This window comes from Candoia aspera, chromosome 1, assembly GCF_035149785.1.
Source record: "Candoia aspera isolate rCanAsp1 chromosome 1, rCanAsp1.hap2, whole genome shotgun sequence".
NCBI classification, from domain to species: Eukaryota; Metazoa; Chordata; class Lepidosauria; order Squamata; family Boidae; genus Candoia; species Candoia aspera.
In genome coordinates, this window is record NC_086153.1 from 32,405,114 (window position 1) to 32,429,304 (window position 24,191).

A 24,191-nucleotide genomic window follows, 5' to 3' on the forward strand; every position below is an offset into this window, starting at 1 on the left:
TGGCAGAAAAATCCCAATTAACCACTGGGTAAGTATTTGGATCCATCACCCTTCACCTGATTGTAGGTCCAACTCACATCAACTATTGATCTACTATGATAGTAATTTGATAAGAGAATTCCTCCTAACCCTGATCACCATTATTCCACCAAACACAGAAAATCAGATTTAGAGCATGTCTTACAGAATGAGTGGGGGTCAGATTTCTGCCAGGGTTAGAAAGCGTGTCCTGAGAAGTCTCCTTTATGTGTATTGAAAATACCAACCTCAATAAGTTGGATCACAACGCAAAAACTATTGTACTTTGGACACATTTTCCACATTTATGGAAAATATAATGCTGAGCAAGGTGGAAGGAGAACAGACTGACTGCCTGTGAAGTGGATAATCAGAATCCTGGAAGCTGCATTACTCTACCTACAAGAATTGCGTAATGTGGCAAGAGATAAGAGAATTACCAGAAGTTGCTGCAATGCAATATAACATAGTGTCAATATCCCTGCAATTAACTTGGGAATGGCAAGTGCTAGACAGAAGAATTGTCAGTCTGCTGGAGCTACCCTTCAGCTGGAGACTGGGTACTTCCTGGAATGAGCATAAAGGCAGTAGTAAGCATCTCAAAATCTGGATCCATGAACTTAAGAAACCTGCTGAGATAGCCTATGTAAAGAGATGAAAAATATCTTTGACCTGCCCAGTCTCCCTCATGTGTCACAGTGCATAGCAAAGGCATGGAGGGCCCCCTGGTAAAGATTTGTCACTGAACATCTGAACAGGTCAGAAAAACTCCTCTACAAAAGAAACCAATATATTATCAAAAGAGAGTCTCATTTTCATCTTCTATAAAGTGAAAAGGTAAATATTAGAAGAGAGAGACTCTATTCTCTATTAGAGAATAAACGAAAATGTCCAAGATTAGATTTTTTTTTATTTTTTAAAAGTTTAGCAATAGTCTCTTATATACATAAAATATTCACAAAATAATTCACAATAGCTCTTTGTTCTTTCTGTCTGCTGGTGAATTCTCCTGGCTCAGTACTTCTTTTCACCATTGGTTTACATGGAGAACTGCAGGTGTACTTTTCCTCCTTCAGCTTTGTGGTTCTGAACATCCAATAATTCCACGTGTCATTAACTTGGCACAGAAAGCAGTCCATATTCATCTGCCGTATCCAGAATTTTACAGATAACTGGTGACTCCACCTGGAAAGAAAAACGTTTACAAAGATGTTAGTATAGTCACAATGAGGACTGAGCAAATTAAGTCATGAAAAAAATCAAATCAAGCACCTGTGACCAAAAGGCTACCATGGGCTTAGTGCTTGACTCCCTGGAGTCGGAAAAAGATAATGCTATATCTGAGGATTATGTTGCGATCAGAATACCATTTTGTCAAATCATATGTCAAATGGTTTGGACACCTTGCCCACTCTCTACAAGGCCCTGGCAAAGGTTAAATCCCATTGATTTGCTCACACTTACATTTTAATTAACAGAGTCTGTAAAGGTCTTAAAGCTCTGGCTGAATTGTGCCCAATGTTTTTAACAGTTAAATACTTTATTGTTTTGGGTAAACTATATTGGCAAAAATAAAATAACAAAATACACCTTAAACTAATGCTGTCTTTAATTTCGGGGTGTCTATGGTCTAACTGTGGTATTTTTTAATGAAATGTTGTCTACCAATATTTTTGTCATGAGTTCTGATATTAAATATGACCAAAGCAGACCTGAAAGTTCTATCCAATATGGAATGTGCTTAGTATCATATAAAGATTGTTATAAATAAAAGCTTATAGAAAAGCGTTGTAGTCCACATCTAATGCCTCATTCTCATCCCTTCACTCCATTCCCAATGCCCTAGAAGAACGCACTGTGAATGTCATATTACAGAAGGCACTGGGTCCTTTAAAAAGTTTAGTATATAATAATGAAAAATTACAAGTTTAGTACCAGAACTTTCATGTTTTCCCTAAACAAAATGCATTTTTCATGGGAGATTTTTCTCCCCAAAGTCAACATGGCTTAGATCAAGGTCTCAAAAACATACCCCAAGAATATACTGACAGGAATGAGGCTCCAGCATATACACAGTTACTGCATGAGGAGAGTCAGATTCTTTGCACCTTAAGAAAGAAAAGATTGTAAATAGACAATGCAGATTAAGGAAATGGTTAACGTGCTTCTCCGAGCCCCAAGATTTTCAGTTGGTATACTGGCCTATGAATCATCTCTAATGGTGACGCAAGTTGTGCTGCGATACTAGCAAAGAATTATGCTTTTTGATAACATTTCCTGTTGAATCTGGTATTTCTCAGCAACAAATGCACAACATTTGTTAAATGGTGAATGGAGTTTGTATAGCATCTATGTTACTAATAGTTATCTGTAGAGGTGCTGGTTTCAGTGAAAATACTGGACAATAGGTTGATTTGAAAAAAAGTGTTCACTTTTAATTGAGTCTGGGTGTGTGCTGCTAATCTCCCTAAACACTGTTGTAAATACTAACAATGATGGCCAATTCACCTGGAACTCATACATGAAACATATGCAGAGGATACCTCCTTGCTAGGGGAAGCAGTGAACATCGTCCAGACTGCTTGTTTGGGTCAAAGGCCAATATTCCCTGAAATTCAGATTTTTATCCATTACATTCAAAGTGTACTGATGAAAGGTCCATAAAATCATCAGTTTCCACAGTAGATTCTGGAAACTGGATCACAATCCAAAAAAAGTACACGCTCTTCAAATACTTTCATGATTATACCTAAAGGAACAGACATAGCAATGCCTGGCAGAAAAATGTCAGTGCAATGGCTGCTATTTTGGAAAACAAAAAAATCTTAGTCCTTGCCTTACAGGTAATGCTTTAATAATTTTTAAGAGATAAATCTGGATTGTGCCCAATAATTAGTAAAGGAAAACAAGGACATTTTAAGGGTCCAGGGGCCTTTCCTTAGGAAACATATATAGCTCAATCAATCAGTCAGTACAAACAGCATTTGTTTTAAGTGTAACTCACTTCAATTTCACCGTCACTTGCCGAGGTTTGTCAGTTAAGTCACAAACATCTCCATTGCCATAGTAGTGAGACACCATTCTGTCAGGAAAGTTACAATTTAGGCCCTGATTACAACAATCACAGTTAAAACTCACTGCTTAAGGAACCAAAGCCTAGAACCCTTCATATCTGTCTTTTATACAATTACTATAAAACTTACAAGTAAAACTCTCAACTAGCATTGAATATCAGAAAAATTTATACAATATGTAGCACTTGTAAGTATTTTGCATTTCAATTTAATAGTACTTTTTGTTTATTCCAAATATTTCTTCAGTACAGGAAATAAAAACACACAATCCATTTTACAACCAGTAGTTCTTGGAAAGGCAGCCATAATCAATTATCCATCCATCCACCCACTCACCCACAGGTGGGCTGAGACGTATTTTTCTGGCTCAGTGACACAGATACAGTGAAGGGAATTCTACAATTTTAAAAGCGTGGGATACAATATTATGCAACGCTGAAGATTCCAGCCTGAGGGTGAATACTGAAAGTAACCGGGGCTTAAAAATCAGCTGCAATCTACACTGCTTTAGACAAGTACTACAACAAAGCAGCAACCCTCCCTCTAGGCCATCATATCAACTGGTGCATACTTGACTGCTCGCAGGCCATCATCTTTGTGGTGATATGTTCTAGCCACATTCTTTTGTGCCCATTCAAGGTGTTCCTCTTTGTTCCATGTGCCCACAACTATAGTTGTTTTGCCATTTTCTTTATCCTAAAATTAGTAATACATTTTCTCGGTAATTTATTTAAAAAGGTCACACATAATTCTATATTTTATACCACCCTAAACAGAAATTCTGAGATAGACAATAATCAATATTCATGCTGTCATGACAATTTCCATACAGTAAAAACACCCATATGAACCCAATTGGCTTCAGCTAGCCTTCCCTTACATTCTATTTAAATCTCAGTGGTTTTAACAAACTATAAGAGTCTGTTTTTTCTTTCGTCTATCCTTATTTATGACTCGATAAGCATGTTTCACTATTCTTAGTACAGTGGGGTTGGCTGAATGAGAACAGGATGGAGGATCCAGGAATGGGTAATATAGGAGACTTTAAGTCATGTGATCCCTTTCCTGTTGAGCAATGGGATGATTAACCAATGCTTGGACACCTCCATCATAATAAACTGAAAGAACCCTTCATTGCAAGTATCCAATAGTCCGTTCTTAGCATTTACAGCATTATGAGGCAGAATTAAAATAGCACAAATAGTATAGTAGTGGTTACCTACTATACTACTTTTATGCCTAGCTATTACTTTGCCCATTCTGGGTTGTCAATATCAGAGATATGTCAAGGCACTTAACCGAATATTGGTTTAGCTTTATTGTAGCACGAGCTTCATACAGCTATAGCTGTGTGCAGCTGCATGTGTTTTGCATGCAGCAAGTCCCAGATTCGGTCTTTGGGGATGGGGAGTGAAGATTTCTCTCTAGAACCCCAAAGAACTGCTCTCAGTTAATGTAGGCCAGAGATGAGCAACATGTTGCTCTTAGCTTGATTTCATTCTGATGGAAACGCCCAGAGAGAGGATAAATGAAAGGGGTGGTGGTGAAAAGAGAAAATCTGAAATGGACAGAAATGAGAGAGAAAATATCTTCAAGAACTTTTTGTATTTCTGGCCAAAACAATCCTGAAAAGGATTTGAGATGGAAGGGGAACAGGAAGGATACTATATACAATAAACATAGATAAAAATAAGAATAATCTATCCCCTCCCCCTTACCTCACTACCTGAGAGGAAATAAGAAAAAGACCCAAAAAAAGGGCGGGGGAGGGAGGGATGGCAAATGGACGTCCCTGCCCATTTTGGGTTCTAAACCAGGCAGTCACCCGCATGCAGTGCTGAACAGATCACCTCCAGGGCGGAACACTGAGTTAGATGGGCCAAAGGTCTGGTACAGTGTTAGGTGACTTCCTGTGTTCCATCTCTATATAGCCCAATAATAAAGGCAACAGTGAATTTATGAACTTTAAATCTGAACTTTCAAATCCCATCTTATGGACAAAAAACAGGAACATGTGGCCCTCTAGTGGTAGAGACTACCAATGATAATTTATATATACCTTGTGATACTGATGCACATACTTGCCGTAGCAGAATTCATACCTCCACCAGCCGACACCCTAAAGGAGAAGCAGGTTCATAACATTTAGACAGAGTGAAATTCAGCAGTACAACAACTACCATATCCAGTGGGTTTCACTGAAATCAAATAAGCTACAATTTCCCACCTTGCTCTGTACAGGAACCTTTGACATTTTTACCGAGTGTTTTGCAAAGGTTTTTGAGATTAAGGGTGAGAAGGTATATTTCTGGGCCTATGTTGAGACTTTCTTTACAACACTTTTCAATTGCTTGTACAAAATATGCAAATAAAAAAGACTGAAATTATGCCAAGTAAGCCTTCTGTACTTAGGTTTATAGCTCAGCCCCCAAATTATACAGCCCAGAAATAAGACTGCTCACCATAATGAGAACTAGACTGATAACTATTCTAGTCTGACTGATTAAAACTGCTTAAATTGTTCCATCCACCCCATCTGTGAAATTCTTTCAGCTTCTGATACTTCTATTTCATTTTTTGGATTGCAAAATTCTGGTTTTATTTTTTAAACATGCATTAAAGTTGAGTATCATTGGGTTATAAGCTCTTGGGGTACTAAAAATGCATGCACTACATAACAATGCATTCCCTTCCAAGTCATATCTTTGGTTTTCCTTAAGATTTAAGTTAGCTGCCCCTTCTCCCTCTCCCTTTCTCTAGCGATATGCAGAAAAGCAGTCTGAGCTCAGAGTAGCTTCATTTTGAACTCAGAACGGGTGTTCTGATGCTTGAAATGCATATCCCCAACATTCTGTATTATGAATGAGAACAAGTTAAAGGTACAAGTGTTTCCCTAAGGTGTATATATAACAGAATGGAGAAGGTAGACATTGTCTGCCATCTTGTCATGTAATTTTCTAGACTTGCAAACTGCACTGTGCTGATCAGTTGAGCCTGGAAAGGAGCTGAGAGAAATATAAAACAGATAAGGTTTATCACATACACAGTCTCACAGGGGGAGGGAAGTTAAAATTGGGCTAACAAACTGGCAGGAAGCTATTGGGGTTGGAGTGAGAGGAAAGGAGAAAATGGCTTCCAGGCAAAATTGGATCTAAGCAGCCTTAGCTGCTCAAGATTCCTGGATGATTCAAGATCATCAAAGAGGAGGTGGCACAGAGATCATTATGCTGGGAAGAGAACAGCAAGTGCTGCATGGGATCAATCTGTCTGGTCCAGATGCCTAGAAGGAGAAGAGGAGAAGACACCAAACCGAAGATCAAGGTTGTGCTAACCATGAAAGGTTGCCAGCTGAGTTTTAATTAAAGTTCTTCATTAACACTTTGGGGAAATTAGAAAGAACTACCTTCTAGAGTAGGCACATTGTTACATTAGCAAAAGCAACACTGTTATTGGCAGAGAGACAGTTAATCTCAGAACGGAAAAGCAATTAGGTCATAAAACAATACACTGCATTGCTTTGAAGGCAGAAGAAAAAAATGGAGGATAAATGGAAGTTCTGTTTATATGTATTAAATGAATATGGATGCATAATTATCTGACTGAGAGTCAATCTTGCAGAGAGTCTAATATCTTTCTATCCTTGATTATGCTATGAATAAAGACCCTCTGTGTTGTCTGTGTCTGATTAATCCTAAGAACTCCTTACAGCATATGTAACAGCTTGGAGAAATGAGAGCAAGGAGAAAGCGATTTTTCTTACATTCTGAAAGTTCAGGGAAAGTGTGATGCGTACACAAACTGAGTACATGTTTGTTTGTATTCATAAGGTTTGAGGGTTTTTTTTAATAGAAGTATACATAAAAGGGAAACACTGGAGGTAATAAAAGTACAAGTGGAACCTGACATGAGAACCTGTTTGAGACTCTCATCAGGGTTATTTTTTGAAGTATTAGAGTTCTTCCAGAAACAGGTATGTATAAACCCATAAAGCCTGCTTTGGGATATAGGGAATCGCTTCAATATCCAGTTGAATTTTATACAAACCCTGCAAAACGTACAAAAATATATGTAGAAAGCAGTGCATAAACTGTGTTTCTCACCCCATGGAAGCAGTAAGACCCACTAAGGAATTCCTTAATGAGCTGATCGTCCGTCAGCTTAGAGATGTGTGTTGTTCCAACTGTTAAGAGCTGGGAAGTTCCAACAGCAACTGGTTTGTGAAAGGAGGAAAACTTTTCTTCTTTTGCTGAATTAATTTCTTCCTGTAAATTAAAATATACTAAGATTTAAAGAGTATTGATGTTTCCTTACCACGTACATTAAAATTAATGTCAGAGGAGCACGTTCCCTAGTCTGTATCAGAAAACACCCACAACATGCTGCACCCACATTATAGCCTAAGATACATAAAATATTAATTTCAGTTGCCAAATTATAATACATAAATGTAAGGAAAAAACATAAAAGCATGCAATGTACTAAACCCGAATGTGTTTCTTTAATCTAATGCTCTCCAGATATGTTGGATTACAGGCAACAGAGCCATGGCTGCTCTAATGTAATGATACAAATAAGTGTCAATCTCACAATCTCCCTTGCTTCTATATACTAATTCAATGCATATGAACAGGAGAGATAACTTTGGTTTTGTTTGAGAAGTATATAAGAGCATGCATGGAATAGATAACATAGCTACAGAGAAGCCTTCTCCCTTTTTGACAATGTTAGGTCTTCCACTGAAATTAAATGCAGGGAGATTCAGGACTGACTTAAAAGGGGATTGGATAGGTTCATGAGGATCAATGGCTGCTAATTAATAGTATGTGTGTGCAAGGATGATTGTGAGTTATTCCCTCTAGGTTAATTATTGTACTTTAATTGTTAATTGTTTTCATATTTTGTTTTTGTTGTTCTTTGCCACCCAAAGTCATCTGGAATTTAACAACATTCTAAATGTTTTCTAAATTTTTAAAAAATAGTGTTTACACATATAGTAACAAAAAAGCCAGGTTTGATAGTGGGTGATTGTAATTTATGCCCCAAATATGACATCAGTGCCTGCACTTCCAGTTTCCGACCTCTTTGGCTCTTCTGAATGGCATCTTCATCATTTCTTGCTGCTGTTCTAGATGTTCCAATTTATGGGGTTTAAGTGGTGATCCTGGCAGTGACTGGCAAAATATGTCATTCACAGGTGAAGCTCTGAACCTGTCCAAAAAAACAAGGTAAGTTTGTACAGAGTTTTTCAATACAATAATGTTATGCAATGGCTCAACAAAAACCATAATGCCATACTCAAATAAAGTAGAAAGATAATGCATCTAAGTCCATCCAGAGTGTTTTGTGGTGACGTGGAAATTTAGTATAATGCTATAGGTTACATACGATTCCTACTGGTATCTGTGAAATGGCATACATCTGTGACCTGCTGGTCACAGGAAACTATCATACGGAATCATGTGTTTTAAATCATAGTCTGAGGGTGCAATTTTTAAAAAGCTAAAATGTATCTGCCCTGTTTGGTTAAGTCCACTGACTCCCTCTAGCTATGCCTGGTAAAAGTGAGGCAAGCAAAGTTCCTTGGGTACCATAACATTCTCCTGGATTCTTGGACATAAGAAACGCCAATACCGAGCAGTCATGGAGCAGAAAGAGGAAAAAGTAACAGAGAAATAATGTGCCATGGATAAGTGATCTTATATTTTATGGGGAGGGGGGAGGGGGGAGAACTTGCCTTGGGTACTTCATTTTGTAGGAGCCGCTGCTAAGTGAAACTATAAAGCAATAATCTGAAAATTCTACTAAGAGCTAATGATAAGGAGCCTTTAAAAAAGAGAGTTATAGAATATTATGAATTCTAGTCTACAATGTTAGCTGTTATCTCAATTCCTTACCTGTATTTAGGATGGCTGCACAACAAAGGAGTCAAAATAACCACTTCATATTCACAAGTAGTGACTTCAGCCACGGAAAGTATCTCGTGTTTTGCTTCTGGGTGGCAAACATACATTACTGAGCTCGATCTGGGAAGGTTTTGTCTCAGGCTACAAGGTGTGCCATTTCCCATTCCTACAGGAAAATATGGGGTCATCTGCCCTTCTATATTTTTTGTTGGAATCTAGATTTGTAAAATATAGAGAGAAGTATCAGCATTAGCTTGGAAAGTGATACAAATATTCTTTCGCCTTACAGAACACCAAATGATCTGAAAAATACTGACTCTGTCAAAAGTACTAAGAAAGTATTTACTTATTAACCTTTTTGACATTGCCTTGTGCCTCCCATCCCGTTGGTGTTCTGGAGGACCATAAAGACCTGGCTGTTCTTCTAGGCCTTGGGCTAGGCTGGCTGGAGCCCCCTCTGCTGGATGTTGGAAGTGGTGGGATGTTTAATTGTGTCTGCTGGGTTTGCCATCTTGTTTTTGTTTTTCTCCTGGTCTAGTTTGGTTTTGTTACTTGTTTTTTCTTATTACACTGTTTTTAATAATATCTGGCATATTGTGAGCCGCCCAGAGTCATTTGGAGTTGGGTGGCATCAAATTGAACAAAACAAATAAATAAAATTGCATTTGTCAATATTAACTTGTATCTAACACTGCCCCCTCTTGCATCAAGCACCATAAAAAGTGGAACTTCAGAAATTTAAGAGCAGATATGAATTACTAAGTAAAGTTGGCCATGGGGGAAGTAAAATTCCAAATCTCTCACTTGCCTCTTTTGGAGTATCTTTTTCAATTCCCTTTTCTTCTTGATCTGGAAAATATTGCAAAAAACCCCACCATATTATTTTCAGTCACCAATACCTATGTTTTCATTTCCTATAGCAGAAATCTAAATCTTTTGAAGTAGAGATTTTCTTTTAGCGTTGCTCTCATACTTGACTGAGTCTAAAATAAAGTCAGCATGGAATAAGTTGGTACAGTTTTCAAAGATAAGCTGTAAGTTACTGGATCAAATCAAGGTCCTCAAACCTATAATTATGGAAAAGTGCAAAAGGCATAAAGGGGCATTTTCAGAGAAATGTGAAATCAAAAAGAGGTACCTCATGTTGGGCTTATTTTCCATCTGTGAACTTAGCTGAAGGAAATATGTAATTCATTTATAATATAGTAGTGTGCAAAATCCTACACACTGCACTAACATACAGAAAACATCACACTGCTGTATTCTCATAATTCCTAAAGTGTCTATTGTGGGGTAAGAAGAACTGCAGCCATTCTGTCCACTTGATGTCCAATCTATTTTGGATCTTGGCTCAAATAAATTCCTTAGGTGTGCTGTTTGGATACAGTTCATGGGGCCTGAAAATTACATAGGTATGATCAATATGTAATCTAAATCTCTAAATTTACAGCAAGTATTTTTACTATAATCTTGGTCTTTCAGTAACATGCCACAGGGCACATAGTGAAATGCAGTATAAATCCAGGACAAAAACTAAATTTAATGTAATCATTCTTAACATTAAATATAGGTAATATGATTTCTCTTTAGTCACGTATTTATTATTTTCTCCTTTCTGTCACACTGAAAACTACCATGTGATAATAATTTTCGGAAATCTCTGGGGACCACAACCAAGCCTTTCAAATGTATATCACTGTGGATGCGGCCTCTGCCTGTAGACTCAATTCAAACTTCATGACTAATATACAGATGTGAATGGACTCTCAGATGGGATGCTTCCTGAAGCATGTGTATCAGATCTGCTTATATTCCATATACTTTTCATACTTACATGAAAAGAGTCTCTACTGAATTCCTCAGCTTGCAAATAAAGTGAAGGAAGGCTTGTAAAGTGATTGATTATCCCATTTTGTTAGCTGCAGCTTGCTTCTACACAATACAATTATCCCTCATACTATCATGTAATTAATTGACTAATTCTCTGTAAGTAAGGAATGAAGCAGCAACATGACATCTATATATGATGAAATGAAAAAAGAGCTGATCAACAAAGTTTAACTTCTACTGGAACCATGTTTTCACTGGAAATTAGAGATGGTGTATTATTCTATTCCTATACAATTTAAGCCCTACTCTTACTATTTTCTTTCATGAATAAATCATAATGACTATTTCTTTTCATTAGTGCTTAAAAGACAAAGCACCCACCTGGATCTAGTAGTGGGCTCTTTCTCAATGTATTTCCAAGATAATATTCTTGAACATTTATTTTCTACAAACAAGAAGAAAGACATTTTCATTTATTTTCATGACCACTTCTCTTTCAATGCTTCAATCTTTGTTAAAGCAATAGGCTAGAAGGATCCAAAGTTCAGTACAAAAATGCTAGTTTTAACCTTATATTATATTTGAGGCTAAAATGATACATACGTGCCCAGTTTCCTTCTCTTCATGATACTGACGAATGTGTTTACCGTGGCAAACTTCGTAAGTCCAGTACGATTCAATCTAAAAATATATTCCGTGAACTGACACATATATTCTGTTTTTTGAACAATTACATTAAAATTACAATCATTAAAATGTATTACTTCCATTCAGACAGCAAAAATGTTAAGGATTTTGTAAATATTTGAGATTTCTATATCGACGTGCAATGTCACCCAATTCTATTCAACATAGTAGATTGGACTAGAAGACCTCCAAGGTCCCTTCCAACCCTGTCATTCTAGGATAACAAAGGAAGCCAAACACTATGGGATTTGTGCTAATACAATGTCATTGTCATGCCTACTATATACTGATCAAACCAAATTCAAGACTTTGCAATAGGCCACCATCAGCATGGCCTCTCTACCTCATATCCTTTGCAGAGGACATACGTAAACAAGAATTATATTAATTTGTGGAATTACATGAATCCTGAAAACAATTAGTTATGAACTGAGCATAAAGGTGATATAAACATAAGAAACAACTACTGAATACTAAGGACATGTAAATGTCAAAAATCTGGACTCAAAGTTTGCTCTTTCTCAAGGAATCAGGACATGTTTCCTTGAGATCATAAATAACATATGGGTCCCTATTAAGATATAGTATCCGCTGTAATGTTATTAAAATAATAGTTCAATATTTAATCCATAATCACAATTAAGATTAAATATCAATAATGCCCACTGATTTACAGTGACAGTAGGGGAAAGGCATGACAACTTCACAACAACACTTGTTTTGACAACTGATGCACCATTCAAGCCATGGCAGAAAGATATGTCTAAATTTGTATGACAAGGAAAAAAAACGAGTTAAATATAAAGTGTTACAAGATGCAAAGGGAAAAGGACTGGGTTTACAGGATTTGAAACTGTATTTTGCAGCTTGTTGTTTGGTTTGGATGAAAGAATGGGTGTTGCTGAGAAATGAAAGACTTTTAGAGTTAGAAGTGCATGACCTGAGATTGGATGGCACTGATATTTATGGTACGATAAAGTTAATGTGGATTTTAAAAACCACTTTATTAGTCATGGCATATTGAGAATATTTTGTTGTTTATTCGTTTAGTCACTTCCGACTCTTTGTGACTTCATGGACCAGCCCACGCCAGAGCTTCCTGTCGGTCGTCAACACCCCCAGCTCCCCCAGGGACGAGTCCGTCACCTCTAGAATATCATTCATCCACCTTGCCCTTGGTCGGCCCCTCTTCCTTTTGCCTTCCACTCTCCCTAGCATCAACATCTTCTCCAGGCTGTCCTGTCTTCTCATTATGTGGCCAAAGTATTTCAGTTTTGCCTTTAATATCGTTCCCTCAAGTGAGCAGTCTGGCTTTATTTCCTGGAGGATGGACTGGTTTGATCTTCTTGCAGTCCAAGGCACTCTCAGAGTTTTCCTCCAGCACCACAGTTCCAAAGCATCGATCTTCCTTCTCTCAGCATTCCTTATGGTCCAGCTCTCGCAGCCATATGTTACTACGGGGAACACCATTGCTTTAACTACGCGGGCCTTTGTCGTCAGTGTGATGTCTCTGCTCTTAACTATTTTATCGAGATTTGTCATTGCTCTTCTCCCAAGGATTAAGTGTCTTCTGATTTCCTGACTGCAGTCAGCATCTGCAGTAATCTTTGCACCTAGGAATACAAAGTCTTTCACTGCTTCTACATTTTCTCCCTCTGTTTGCCAGTTATCAATCAAGCTGGTTGCCATAATCTTGGTTTTTTTGAGGTTTAGCTGCAAGCCAGCTTTTGCACTTTCTTCTTTGACCTTCATCATAAGGCTCCTCAGTTCCTCTTCACTTTCAGCCATCAAAGTGGTATCATCTGCATATCTGAGATTGTTAATGTTTCTTCCAGAGATTTTAACTCCAGCCTTGGATTCCTCAAGCCCAGCTTGTCGCATGATGTGTTCTGCATACAAGTTGAATAGGTAGGGTGAGAGGATACAGCCCTGCCGTACTCCTTTCCCAATCTTAAACCAGTCTGTTGTTCCGTGGTCTGTTCTTACTGTTGCTACTTGGTTGCTATACAGATTCTTCAGGAGGCATACAAGATGACTTGGTATCCCCATACCACTAAGAACTTGCCACAATTTGTTATGGTCCACAGAGTCAAAGGCTTTAGAATAGTCAATAAAACAGAAATAGATGTTTTTCTGAAACTCCCTGGCTTTTTCCATTATCCATTGGATATTGGCAATTTGGTCCCCAGTTCCTCTGCCTTTTCTAAACCCAGCTTGTACATCTGGCAATTCTCGCTCCATGAACTGCTGAAGTCTACCTTGCAGGATCTTGAGCATTACCTTACTGGCATGTGAAATGAGTGCCACTGTTCGATAGTTTGAACATTCTTTAGTGTTTCCCTTTTTTGGTATGGGGATATAAGTTGATTTTTTCCAATCTGATGGCCATTCTTGTGTTTTCCAAATTTGCTGGCGTATAGTATGCATTACCTTGACAGCATCATCTTGCAAGATTTTGAACAGTTCAGCTGGGATGCCGTCGTCTCCTGCTGCCTTGTTATTAGCAATGCTTCTTAAGGCCCACTCAACCTTACTCTTCAGGATGTCTGGCTCTAGCTCACTGACCACACCGTCAAAGCTATCCCTGATATTGTTATCCTTCCTATACAGGTCTTCTGTATATTCTTGCCACCTTTTCTTGATCTCTTCTTCTTCTGTTAGGTCCTTGCCATCTTTGTTTTTGATCATACCCATTTTTGCCTGGAATTTACCTCCCATGTTTCTAATTTTCTGGAAGAGGTCTCTTGTCCTTCCTATTCTATTGTCTTCTTCCACTTGCGCGCATTGCTTGTTTAAAAATAATTCCTTATCTCTTCTGGCTAACCTCTGGAATTTATTGAGAATATAGAAGAGATATAAACCCAGGCTGTGCTCGAAAACACCTCTATGGATCTCAGCACAAGAAGCATTTTACAGAAGAGAAACAACAGGCAAAGACAAATGGTTAGAGATGATGCTGTCAAGGTAATGCATGCTATATGCCAGCAAATTTGGAAAACACAAGAATGGCCATCAGATTGGAAAAAATCAACTTATATCCCCATACCAAAAAAGGGAAACACTAAAGAATGTTCAAACTATCGAACAGTGGCACTCATTTCACATGTCAGTAAGGTAATGCTCAAGATCCTACAAGGTAGACTTCAGCAATTCATGGAGCGAGAATTGCCAGATGCACAAGCTGGGTTTAGAAAAGGCAGAGGAACTAGAGACCAAATTGCCAATATCCGCTGGATAATGGAAAAAGCCAGGGAGTTTCAGAAAAACATCTATTTCTGTTTTATTGACTATTCTAAAGCCTTTGACTGTGTGGACCATAACAAATTGTGGCAAGTTCTTAGCGGTATGGGGATACCAAGTCATCTTGTATGCCTCCTGAAGAATCTGCATAATGGCCAAGTAGCAACAGTAAGAACAAACCACGGAACAACGGACTGGTTTAAGATTGGGAAAGGAGTACGGCAGGGCTGTATACTCTCACCCTACCTATTCAACTTGTATGCAGAACACATCATGCGACATGCTGGGCTTGAGGAATCCAAGGCTGGAGTTAAAATCGCTGGAGGAAACATTAACAATCTCAGATATGCAGATGATACCACTGTGATGGCTGAAAGCGAAGAGGAACTGAGGAGCCTTATGATGAAGGTCAAAGAAGAAAGTGCAAAAGCTGGCTTGCAGCTAAACCTCAAAAAAACCAAGATTATGGCAACCAGCTTGATTGATAACTGGCAAATAGAGGGAGAAAATGTAGAAGCAGTGAAAAATTTTGTATTTCTAGGTGCGAAGATTACTGCAGATGCTGACTGCAGTCAGGAAATCAGAAGACGCTTAATCCTTGGGAGAAGAGCAATGACAAATCTCGATAAAATAGTTAAGAGCAGAGACATCACACTGACAACAAAAGTCCGCATAGTTAAAGCAATGGTGTTCCCCGTAGTAACATATGGCTGCGAGAGCTGGACCATAAGGAAGGCTGAGCGAAGGAAGATCGATGCTTTTGAACTGTGGTGTTGGAGGAAAATTCTGAGAGTGCCTTGGACTGCAAGAAGATCCAACCAGTCCATCCTCCAGGAAAGAAAGCCAGACTGCTCACTTGAGGGAATGATATTAAAGGCAAAACTGAAATACTTTGGCCACATAATGAGAAGTCAGGACACCCTGGAGAAGAAGCTGATGCTAGGGAGAGTGGAGAACAAAAGGAAGAGGGGCTGACCAAGGGCAAGATGGATGGATGATATTCTAGAGGTGACTCGTCCCTGGGGGAGCTGGGGGTGTTGATGACCAACAGGAAGCTCTGGTGTGGGCTGGTCCATGAAGTCACGAAGAGTTGGAAGCGACTAAACGAATAAACAACAAAACCAGGAATTACTGGAGAATCATCAAGGGAATATAAAATTAAATCAAGAAAGCAACTCATGGCAGAAGGATATAGTTGTCAATGGTTTTCCCATTTACAGTTATCAGAAAGATTTAAAATGGATAAAAAGACTTATGGTATGCAGCAAAGAAAGATAGAATTTGAAGTGCAATTGTGTACAGATGATGAACATGTAATTGCTAAAATGTATAAAATTTTGTTGAAATTTGAAATGAAAGTAGAACAGGTTAAAGAATGTATGATAAAGTGGTCTAAGAACTTTGGTTGTAATACACAGATGGATCATTGGGAAAATATGTGGTCAAAAGGGTGGAAATTTACATTATGTTATGAACTTAAAGAGAATTTTTATAAAATGATATATTGGTACATGATGCCAGAGAAATTAACTAGAATGTATAAAGGCATTCCAAATATATGTTGCAAATGTGAACAACATGAAGGGACATGCTTGGTGGAAATGTAAAAAAAGCTTTAAAAAATTGGATTCAAATACAAACATTGATACAGAGGATTTTAAAGATTAATATTCAATTGAAGATGGAACTTTTCCTTTTAGGACTGATGGATATGTAGTTAGAAAAGAGGCATGGAAGATTATTTCAATATATGGTTACTGTGGCAAGACTATTAAATGCACAATGATGGAAAGATTTGGCACTACCCACCATGAAGGAATGGTCGGTGAAATTGGCAGAACTTGCTGAGATAGCCAAACTGGCTTTTTTGATTAGAGAAAGGTCATGATTGACATTCATCAATGCCTGGAAACCCCTTATGGACTTTTTGCGTAAAAAAGAAAATGATTTTGTCCCTTATGGTTTTGATGATTACAAATGTTATAGAAAGAAGGGAATTATGATGTAACCTTAGAGAGAGAGGTTTGATTATAATTGTATGGGTAACTGCTGAGAGGAAGATCAGAAGCCATTTCTTTATATTCCTTTCCATGTTTTCTGTTCTTATATTTTCTCTTTTTGCTATCTCCTTCTTTGATTCTTTTTTCCTTTCTTTTCTCTTTCATAATTACTGTATCTTTTTCTTTGAATCTACTTATTATATATGTAAAAACTTTTAATAAAAACTATTCTAAAAAAATCTTCACAAGAAAGTAATACAAATTTCTACATAGCATATCAACTTTATAGGTTTTTATCTCAGTTTATATGGATTTAGAACTACTTATCTCAAACCAAAGCAAACATACTCTATAAGAGCAGCTACTTTGCTTAAACAGAGGTTCCAACAATTCAGCTGGGCTTGCTCCTTTATAATCCTTTTCCTCCTCCTAAAATAAGAATTGGATAGCATTATTATCCTGAATAAACTCAGAATGTTAGCAAATTTATGAATTTATTATGTGTATGTATGTATTTATTACATTTCTAAAAATTTACACAAAAAAACCAATTATTGGAAAACAAATCAAGAACTGAAATACAAGGAACAAACACAGACCAGCTTTTACATTTATCAGACAGTTAGTACTTGTTCTCATATTATCCAAGCAACAGAATCCCAGAGACTTTCTCAAAAATTATGAAAGAAATTGAACAGGATCCAAAGAACCATGAAACCACCCGAAGAGGAATTTATGAATATCTTTTCCATGCAAACAGCAGCCATACCTTCCCTGAATTAAAGTGCTTATGAATCTTGCAGGATATTTTTTAAAGTATAAACCTTTACTAGGTTAATACATGCCTTTTGTGACCATCTTTTCTTCTTATCTCCTGGACCACCCTAGGTTTTCTCTCTTTCCCCTCTCTAATACATTTAAAACCATATGTGCTAATAAATGGCAATGTGCTGGCATTAGATCAATCTGCCCCAGTTGCCTGATGGACCTGGAAGGGTTTTAGAGAGCTCTTGAAATTTTTTTCCTGAGGATCTGGTGGGCTATTCATCTGAGGCTTTAGTTTCTGTCTGGAATGGGCAGGTAACAACAGACTTGTATCGGTTCGTTCCTATGTAGCCTCTTGCTGTACAGCAACCTTGGGGGGATCATTGATTTTCTGAGAACCTCTGGGAGATGAAATATCAGAAGACATACAAAGAGTGCTTCTGGAGGAAGACTAAGAGGAATCCAACAGAGGACATGTAAAATCCTACACTAGGGATTAGATCAACGTGATAAGAATGGTGAAATGTAGTTATTTTTCCATTCTTACAGCATCTGCTGAGAGTCAAACAGCACCTTTATTGGGTGACTTGCCCCTTGTTGGGGAGAGATAAACCTCAGGACTATCTATCTGGCCACTGTGAAGAATATTCCAGGCATCTAGTGGACAATGTTGCTTGGATTCTCTTAGAGTCGGACTTTGACTGGGCTAGTCCACTTGAAGTGACAGAACCCTGCTTGGTTATCTAGAGAAATTTGATTTTGTAACTCCTGAGGAAGTGGACAGGATCTTTAGGATCGTAAACCCAGCCACCTGTTTGTTAGATTCTTGTCTCTCTTGGCTTGCAAGGGCTGCTCAAGAGGTAGCATGCAGTCCATGTGAAGGTGTCACCTCTTTGTAAAAAGGTGTGGTTCCACCAAGTTTGAAAGAGGCAGTGGTGTACCACTCCTCAAGAGGCCATCACTGGAGCCCAACAGTCCTGGACAAGTTTTGTCCAGTCTCCGACCTCACTTTTTTGCAGGAGGCTGTTGAGAAGATGGTTGGGCTGTAGTGATAGAAAACACTGGAAGAAGCATATTATTTGGACACCTTTCGGTCAGGTTTCAGATCTAGACATAGTACTGAGACACTTGTACATCACCTGTTGAGGACCTGGGATGGGGGTACTGCAACTGTCCTGGCCCTCTTACATCTCTCAGCAGCTTTTGAAACCATTAACCATAGCATCTTTCAAGACTGGCTTTAGGGAGCAGGAGTAGTGGGCATACTGTTACAGCGGTTCTTCTCCTTTGTCTGCAGCCAAAGGAGAAGAAAGCAGTTTCAGCTGCTTTTGGTGGGGAGATCTGTGGGGTGCTTCAGGGCTCTACACATTTGCCCCTTCTGCTTAACATTACATGAGGCTGCTGGGGGAAGTCATTTGTCAGTTTGGGATCAGGAATCATCACTATGTAATGATATTACAGTTTTATATTTAAACTGGTGGTGGTGGACCAGGGGATGCTGTCAAGGTCTTATCCCAATGCCTGGAGGCTGCTGGGATCAGGATGGGCAGGGACAGCCTCAGGCTTGATCTCAGTAGGATTGAGTGGCTGTGGGTGCTTGGTCCTCCTGATTCTGGGGGCTTTCCATGCCTATTCCTGAACAAAGTGGCACTTCCCATTTGGGACCGGTGCACAATCTGAGGGTCTTCCTCTCAGTTCCTACTCATAGAGCAGGTAGCAGCTGTGGCCAGGAAGGCCTTTGCACAGGTTCAACCTCTGCACTACTTACACCCATTCTTAGACTGAGATACATTCCTCATGGTCACTCATGCCTTGATCACTTTGCGGGTGGACTATTACAATGTGCTCCACATGGAGCTGCCCTTGAAGGCCACCTAGAAGCTACAGTTGGATGAGAAAGCAGTAGCATGAGCAATAATGGGCAAACTTGGCTATACCCATGTAATACCCCTGCTGCTTGAACTATGCTTGTTGCCAGTGGGCTTCTTGGTGCAATTGGTGCTTCTTGGGCTAGAAACCGGGAGACTGAGAGTTCCTGCTCCGCCTTAGGCATGAAAGCGGCTGGGTGACCTTAGGCCAGGCATTTTCTCTCAGCCCAACCCACCTCACAGGGTTGTTGTTGTGGGGAAAATAGGAGGAGGAAGGAGTATTTGGTATGTTCGCCACCTTGAGTTATTTATAAAAAATAATTAAGGTGGGAGAAAAATAAACCAAATAAATAAATAAAATTCAAAGTACTGGTCATTACCTATAAAGCCATACATGGCACAGGGCCTAACTATATGAGGGATCCTCTGTCCTCTGTAGTATCTGCCCATCTGGTGCATTCTGACAGAAGTGGCTTACTTTGGATCCCATTGAATAAAAAATGTCATCTAGCAGGACCCAAGAAGTGGGCCTTCTCAAAAGAAGGTGTCTTTTGCCAATTATCTACTGAAATGTCCCATTACAACTATGCCAAAAGTCACATCTGTGTCATGCTAACAATTCATAGCAAATTAAAAAAAAAGTATTTAATTGGATTTAATCCCTTTTGTGCATCTTAAATACTTTATATAACAATTATTATTAAGTTTCTATAATAAAATAATTGGTATAGAATAACTTGCCTCATCTCCATTAGCTAACACTGGAAGAATGCACTTGTATTTTTCCTTATCTGCTGTTGTCATAATGATGTAATAATCTTCTTTGTACAGAACCCCAGCAGTAGGCTTAAGGAGAAGAAACACAGAAACAAATATTACTAAGAAGCAAGCAGGTCCTTGTTAGATAAAAATGGGTTTGCTAACTTGCTACTGCAAAGAGTATACAGTATTGAGTCTATTCTTAGAGCTAAACCAAACATCATTGTTAAATAAGCCATTTGATAAGCTGCCAGCAACGTTATGTTGACAGATGAAATTTTAAACAAAGCTCCCTTTCTACTCCATGACTAGAGAAATTAAAAGGGCACTTTTCCTAATCACACCAGCAAAATGATTATTTACAAAATTCATAACAATGATAAGAACAGGCTTTTGCAAAAAAGTTTCAGTGCTTGAATAACAATTACATGGTATGCTCTCAGCTGCACAGAAGATGACCCATCAGTTCACACAGCCTGAAAGGAGGTATCACTGCTGCTCATAACGACACAGGAAACCTTATGTGGTGATTAGTAATTGGTCCACCTATCTCAGAATCTTCAACATTGATCAAGCATAATTCTCTGGGGTTTCAGACAGTCATTTCTACAGAGGACAGCTGAGCCTGGGTTATTTTTTTACTAATCTGCAGCCTACTCACATAAGTTGTGCATTGTGTTTGTTTGCTCTTACTGAATTCTTTGCAGAATTGTTTTCTTCATAGCCTTGTTTCTATGTATACAACACGCCCTCTAGCAATTTAGCACTGCAACAAGGCAGAATCCATGAGGAAAATCATAGTCCCTGAAAGACAACATTTTTAGAAATAGGTGACTTGAGTGGCATTTATCTTGCCAGTTGTGGAAAATGTAATTCTGCTCTAAAAAAATGAAATCTATTTATTTTCAGTCCTGAGCTCACAAACCCCAAACTGATACAGTCACTAATCCATCTTATTCTCTATGAGTAACAAAAACTACTTAAATAATATCCATAGTCTAATACAGTGTTCCTTCTGCCTTTTAGGATCAACCATAATCAGTAAAGGAACAAACAGTCAAGAAATATGCCACAGACTAACACTTGGTACAGCAGCCAAGGCCTTGGAAAAGATATTCAGATGCTGTGATATGTCTATATCTACAAAGATCAGAACAGCGCAAGCCATGGTATTCTCTGTGACACCCTACGGAATTGAAAGTTGGACTTTGAAGAAGCAAGATAGTATTTTATGGACAGCCAAGAAAACAAACAAACAAACAAGTGGATCATTGAACAAATCAACCTGGACTTTGAAAAAGCAGAATAAAAAAGTATAGATGCTTTTGAACTTTGGTTTTGGAGAAAACACCTAAGAATACTATGGACAGCCAAGAAAACAAACAAATGGATCATTGAACAAATCAACCTGGAGTTCACAATCAAGGCACAAACGGCCAGGCTCAAATTATCCTACTTTGGACACATTATGTGAAGATCTAGCTTTCTGGAGAAGGCTCTAATGCTGGGAATGTTGGAAGGAATGAGAAAAATAGGATGACTAGCAGGAAGGTAGATGGACTCAGTTACAGTGGCAATGTTGGAAGACCTGAAAGGCCATGATGATAGCTCATCGTGGGAAAAGTCTATCTATGTGGCTGCTAAGAGTTGACAACTTGATGGCACATAATCAATCAAAATACAGTGTTTCTCAATCTTAGTAAGTGGCTGGGGAATTCTGGGAGTTGAAGTCCACACATCTTAAAGTTGCTGAGGTTGAGAAACACTGGTCTAATATAACTTTCCCCAAACTGAGTAACCTCTAGGTATATGGACTTCTCAGTAATGGCCACACTAGCTGAGAATTGTGGAAGTTGCTCCACACATCTGGAAGGCACCCAAGTTCAGCAAGGTAAGTCTAAAGTAAATGGCTGAAGAGGAAATGGTGAACTTTAGTTTCAGATGATTTTTTGAGCTAGTTTTGATTCATCAAATAACTCTTATTTCCTCAATGACTTACATTTCTTCTTCTAATCTATCTCTGACAATCAACTAGCAGCTGTCATTTCTGTTTCCCTGAGAAACGTTGTTTCTGGGCTGTCAAACTAAATTATCTTACTCACAATATAACGCCACTCAGGGAAAACAATGCCTTCAAAGCACAAGCAGCTTGTCAGAACCAACTTGCAAGCTGCCCTATGACACATTTTCAACCACCTGCTAACATTTATATTCTGCAGTTATCCAAAAGGCCAATTTTAGCTGTAAAATGTTTCAGTTTTGATTCAGAAGAGATCTTTTAGAACATGAAAGAACAGGAATGCAAAACTAGGACACATTATCACATCATCTGTTTCCAGAATTCAGCAGCTGCAATGAGTTGCAGATAGGTGGTGCATTCATGCTCTTTGATCGGAAGCATCTCTTCTGAGTCAGATCTGAAGCAATGCATAGCCTTAACTGACATGCAACTCACTTTTACTTAATCAAAATAAGTGAATGAAGGCCTTAAGGGTGAATAAACATGATCCTACAAACATGATAAACTTAGTCATAGTTACATTCCACTGATATCAAGAGAAATTGTTACTTAAAATTGGCTTATCAAAATCAGTTGGAAAAAGATTTAAAGATCATACATGTAACTGGTACCCAATATTTGCTTTATTAGAAATGCTGATGATATCAGAAATATAACCATGTGTAGTAAATTATGCAAAATCTGTATTTTTGAAATTGAATGGATATTGTATTTTGCCCAATTATTCCTTCAAATTGTTGGCCTATGGTTGTTTGATAAATTCACAATGGTGTATCACCATTCTAACACTAAAACCTGTATTGTTGCCATGGTACAAAGCAAAACACAGTGATCTGGTTTAAGGTAAATGAGCAGAAAAAAGAAGTGGACTATGAACGCATGCTTCCTATGTCATCATCTGAACACATCCCTCCATTCTCTGAACACAGTAACTTCCCATTCTGCTGCGGTTTCCAGAGCTGTGAAAATCCAAAGGATACCTAAGGTCTAATGGTTTTCTTCAACTTAAGCACTTCTTTCTGTTTTGCTTTTCATATTCAGCCATGCCGTGTATGTGTGTGTGTGTGTGTGCGCGCGCGCGCAGGAGGAACAAGTAGAATTGACATTTTTTTATTGGTGGAATTTTTGGCAGGATACATAGCAACTTCAAGGGTTAAGGGCAACCCTGCTGGATCATACCAGTGCTCCAGAGAGGATGCCAGTACTGAGTGGTAAACAGTCTCTGTAATAGTAGCCAGTCAGATAACTGAGTAACTCACAGAACAAGACGACAATAAGCTTGCCTTCCGTGTGAGAAACTGCCTTGACTCCACTTAGGTACCACAGCAAACAACCACGGACGGATCAATCACCATTCCTTTAAAAAAGGAAAGACAGCCCAGCCCTGTTGGCTCATTAGCAAAAGGAAGAAAGGCTACAGCCGAGTAATATTCTAGAACCAACTAATGTCACCAACTAGCTAGCAACCTTTCGGGTTCTCAGGACACTTCGTCAGGTTTTTTAAAAGGCAAAAACCGACAACTACCAAATCTGAACCGGAAAACTGCGACAAGGGAACAGCAAAGAGTTAGAGCTGTGATATCTCTTCACCACAACCTGGCGGTCGTCCGTATTTCTGCACTTCAGATCTGGCAGCCTTACGAATACCTGCTAAGTGGCGAGCCCCAACCCGGCCTGCCTCGCTTCCACGTACACGGGCCCCTCTCCACGCCCCTCGCTTCTTCCCTCACCGGGTCCCTCTATTCCTCCTCGTTTAAAACTCCCTTCGCCCGCCCGCCCGCCAGCCAGCCACCCACCAGGATGAATTCTCTGCCCGGCCAGTTTACTCGGAAAGGCACGTCGTCGCTAAACTGCGGGAGCGACCGGCCGCCCCCGCCCGCGGCCGCCTTCGCTTCCAGGAGCCCCCACAGCAACAGGCGCACCAGCAGAGCCCCTCTCCGGGGCTCCGTCTTCCTCCGCTTCATTCTTTGCGGGAGCCCGTCCGAGACAGCCGGCAACCACCAATCATCACACGCCCAAAGAAGCCG

The 24,191-nt window shown here is 39.0% G+C and overlaps 1 protein-coding gene across 1 annotated transcript; it reads right to left on the bottom strand.

Moving 5' to 3' along the window:
- Nucleotides 1-906: 906 nt before the first annotated feature.
- Nucleotides 907-24,191, bottom strand: ERLEC1 (endoplasmic reticulum lectin 1). The gene is made up of 14 exons (XM_063301535.1): nucleotides 23,961-24,191; nucleotides 20,127-20,231; nucleotides 17,101-17,181; nucleotides 11,429-11,506; nucleotides 11,207-11,270; nucleotides 9,804-9,844; nucleotides 8,987-9,210; nucleotides 8,171-8,300; nucleotides 7,193-7,354; nucleotides 5,152-5,211; nucleotides 3,664-3,788; nucleotides 3,023-3,100; nucleotides 2,051-2,126; nucleotides 907-1,203 (listed from the first exon to the last, which is right to left on the bottom strand). The coding sequence occupies exons 1-14, from the start codon at nucleotides 24,126-24,128 to the stop codon at nucleotides 1,132-1,134; spliced, it is 1,464 nt and encodes a 487-aa protein (XP_063157605.1). The 5' UTR covers nucleotides 24,129-24,191; the 3' UTR covers nucleotides 907-1,131.